Source organism: Scomber scombrus, chromosome 9 (assembly GCF_963691925.1).
Source record: "Scomber scombrus chromosome 9, fScoSco1.1, whole genome shotgun sequence".
Classification (NCBI taxonomy): Eukaryota; Metazoa; Chordata; class Actinopteri; order Scombriformes; family Scombridae; genus Scomber; species Scomber scombrus.
This window is the reverse complement of record NC_084978.1, coordinates 470,470-474,383: the sequence shown is the minus strand read 5'-3', so window position 1 is coordinate 474,383 and position 3,914 is coordinate 470,470. Positions and strand designations below refer to the sequence as shown.

General features: G+C 43.4%; 1 protein-coding gene across 1 annotated transcript in view; it reads left to right on the top strand.

Annotated features, from left to right (window-relative positions):
• The first annotated feature begins 2,313 nt into the window (after positions 1–2,313).
• Positions 2,314–3,914, top strand: part of exosc3 (exosome component 3) — a 3,610-nt gene continuing 2,009 nt past the window's right edge. Inside the window, exons 1-2 of the mRNA XM_062425744.1 lie at positions 2,314–2,576; positions 3,799–3,914. The exon at positions 3,799–3,914 is cut by the window's right edge and continues 34 nt beyond it. Of these exons, the coding sequence (XP_062281728.1) occupies positions 2,352–2,576; positions 3,799–3,914 (341 nt within the window). The 5' untranslated portion in view covers positions 2,314–2,351. The remainder of the gene's footprint in view (positions 2,577–3,798) is intronic.

Below are 3,914 nucleotides of genomic sequence, written 5' to 3'. Positions count from 1 at the left end.
CAAGTTAAAGACATTAATCTATAAAACATGTACTGTACTAGTAATAAAAAGAAAGTGCAGCTGATTTACACTCGTAGATGAACAGTGTTGAACATGTTCTGTGAAGCTTCTTCTTCTTTAAACATGTTGATACAGTTTTAAATCAGTCTGAGTCTCATGAATCAAACTTTAACATGTTTCCATAAAGCAGAGCAGAGCTTCACACAGCTGTCACATCATAAAGCATCCTTACTGTGTAACTGTGATGTCTGACGGTCTTTGAACGCAGCATTCTGCAGGATGGACGACTTTAAGCTTTACAGGTAAGTTCATAGAAACTAGAGGTAGGTGTTGGCCTCTAGGGGGCGCTGCTGATAGAAAGGGAGGAGAACAGGTAGGTGTTGGCCTCTAGGGGGCGCTGCTGGTATAAAGAGAGGAGAACAGGTTGGTGTTGGCCTCTAGGGGGCGCTGCTGGTAGAAAGGGAGGAGAACAGGTAGATGTTGGCCTCTAGGGGGCGCTGCTGGTAGAAAGGGAGGAGAACAGGTAGGTGTTGGCCTCTAGGGGGCGCTGCTGGTATAAAGGGTAATGGCTCAAAGGTTCTGAATTTGTGTGAGATGTTAGTTCTTATTTCTGTTTTGGACTGACTGATCAACCTGTGTTAACCCTCCGGTTGTCCTCGAGTCAAGGAAGGAAGGAAGGAAGGAAGGAAGGAAGGAAGGAAGGAAGGAAGGAAGGAAGGAAGGAAGAAGTAAGGAAGAAGGAAGGAAAGGAGGGAGGAAGGAAGGAAGGGAGGGAGGAAGAAAGAAGGAAGGAAAGGAGGGAGGAAAGAAGGAGGGAAGGAAGGAAGGGAGGAAGGAATGAAAGACAGAGAAAAGAAGGAAGGAGGGAGGGAGGAAAGAAGGAAGGAGGGAGGGAGGGAGGAAGGAATGAAGGATGGAGGAAAGAAGGAAGGAAGGAAGGAAGGAACGAAGGAAGGAAGGAAGGAACGAAGGAAGGAAGGAAGGAGGGAGGGAGGAAAGCATGAAGGAGGGAGGGAGGAAAGCAGGAAGGAGGGAGGGAGGGAGAAAGAAAAAGAGGAAGGGAGGAAGGAACGAAAGAAGGAAGGTAGGTAGGAAGAAAGGGGGATGGAGGAAGGAAGAAGGAAGGGAGGAAAGAGAGAATAAGAGAGAGGAAGGAAAGAAAGAGATAAGGAGATAGGAAGGAAGGGAGGAAAGAAGGAAGGGAGGAAAGAGAGAGAAAGAGAGAGGAAGGAAAGAAAGAGATAAGGAGGTAGGAAGGAAGGGAGGAAAGAAGGAAGGGAGGAAAGAGAGAATAAGAGAGAGGAAGGAAAGAAAGAGATAAGGAAGTAGGAAGGAAGGGAGGAAAGAAGGAAGGGAGGAAAGAGAGAGGAATGAAAGAAAGAGAGAAGGAAGTAGGAAGGAAGGGAGGAAAGAAGGAAGGGAGGAAAGAAGGAAGGGAGGAAATATAGAGATAAGGAGGAAGGAAGGGTTTAGTTTAACAGCTGATCATCTAATAAGATCAACTAAATAAACACAAAGAAATGAGAATAAAAGCTCTGAGCTCAGTGATGAGTGGAGTCACAGCGCCGCCTGCTGGTCAGATAATAACATCACAGACTCTGTTGTTATTTCTCTCTTTAAATCACTGAAGAGGTTTTATAAACACTTTCACATCTTTATCAAACTGTTACCTCATGTATTTAATCTGCTGATCGATCAAAAATCATTAAAATGATCAAAACTGAGGAGGTTATGTTTCTGAGGTATATGACAGTGATGATGTGAGAGCTCCTTTGTGCTCGGATGTGACTGAGCATGTCTGTAGCTCCTACTGAGAGTCTAGTTAGTGAAACCTGATTCTATGAGAGAAGATCTGCAAACATGTGTTTACTGTCATGTGGAGACAGATTCACATCAATGTATGTTAGATTGTTGTGTTCATAGTTTCCTGTCATTCTTCCCCAAAGCTAAAACCAAACATGCTGCAACTGCAATGTTCATTTATTAATTATTTATTAATTATTTATATTATTACACTGTTTTACTATCAGGTTTTATTCAACTGTGTAATGTGTGAATGTGTTTTATGTGTTTTAATGAGAACTTTCAGGCATTGCCTCTAATGTTTCTACTTCCTGTTTAATAAATAAATGTGATTCTGATTCATTATGTTTATCACAGACTGGATATGAGAAGTTTTTATAGAAGTTCAGACAAACCGGAAACTATCGATAAGGTGTAACATGCTATTGTGTCCCGCAGGGGGCGCTGCAGGTAAGCGGATGAGTTTCCTGTTTCCCGTGTGTCACACTTCTTAGTGTCCGTGCAGCAACAGTAAACATCACATGTGAGCGAGCCTGAACTCCTCTGAGATGTTTTCCTGTTTAAAACATAAAGTGGGAGAGGTTCTGTTACCGGGAGATGAGTTCAGCTTCCAGCCGGAGGACACCATCTCTCTCACGGACACCGTGAAACCGGAGAAGGTGATCTGCGGACCGGGACTGCGGCGCAGCGGAGACCGGCTGCTGGTGTCTAAGAGCGGCGTGCTGAGAACCAAACAACCCAACATGTTCTGGGTCGACTCCCAGCAGAAGAGGGTGAGACTCTTTATATATATATATATATATATATATATATATATATATATATATATATATATATATATATATATATATATATATATATATATATATATTATACACACAGTAGAAGAGGGTGAGACACTGGACCCAATCATACACATTAACCTGTTCATCTGTTTACTGTCTCACACACACACACACACATATACACACATATACACACATATACACACACACACACACACATATACACACATATACACACACACATACATATACACACATATACACACACACATACATATACACACACACACATATACACACACACACGCATACATATACACACATATACACACACACATACATATACACACACACACACACATATACACACACACACACACACACATATACACACACACATACACACACACACAATTTAAGATTTTTTGGAGGATTATAAGAGTTAAAACTATTATTACAGTTTCTAGATAATCTCACTAATTATTATTTAATGTTATTAAAGTTGAGCTTCATTCATCTCTCAGCTGTTCTCTCAGCTGTTCTCTCAGCTGTTCTCTCAGCTGTTCTCTCAGCTGTTCTCTCAGCTGTTCTCTCAGCAGGAATCACTGCTGTCAAACTGAATATTTAATAAATGAAGAGATGAAACTCAACAAGCTGCAGAATCACTCAGAAGAGCAAAAACATTCATCAGAGTTTAAACGTTTAGTTTTGATAGTTTCCTGATTTCATTTCATTCATCTTCCTGTCGTCCTCCCGGGTCCTGTCTGTTTTGACGGTTCCTTCCTTCCTTCCTTCCTTCCTTCTTTCCTTCCTCCATCCCCCTTTCTTCCTTCCTTCTGTCCTTCCTTCCTTCCTTTCCTTCATCCCTCCCTCCCTCCTTCTCTTTCTTTCCTCCCCCCTACCTTCCTCCCTCCCTCCTGCCTCCCTTCTTCCCCCCTTCCTTTCCCTCTTCCTCCCTTCCTTCCTTCTTCCTCCCTTCCTTCCTTCTTCCCCCCTCCTTTCCCTCTTCCTCCCTTCCTTCCTTGACTCGAGGACAACAGGAGGGTTAAGTCAAACTGTAAATGACCTGATATATGAATAGAGTTCAGACATCAGTCTATAGAGTGAGACACTCGGAGCCTCACCTGGACAGGTGTTGGAGCAGTGCATGCTGGATGCTCAGGTGTTGGAGCACTGCATGCTGGGATACTGAGTGTGTCTCTGTCCTCAGTACGTTCCGGCTAAAGGAGAGACGGTCATCGGCATCGTGACGGTTAAATCCGGAGACGTGTTTAAGGTGGACTGTGGAGGCAGCGAGCAGGCGTCTCTGTCCTACCTCGCCTTCGA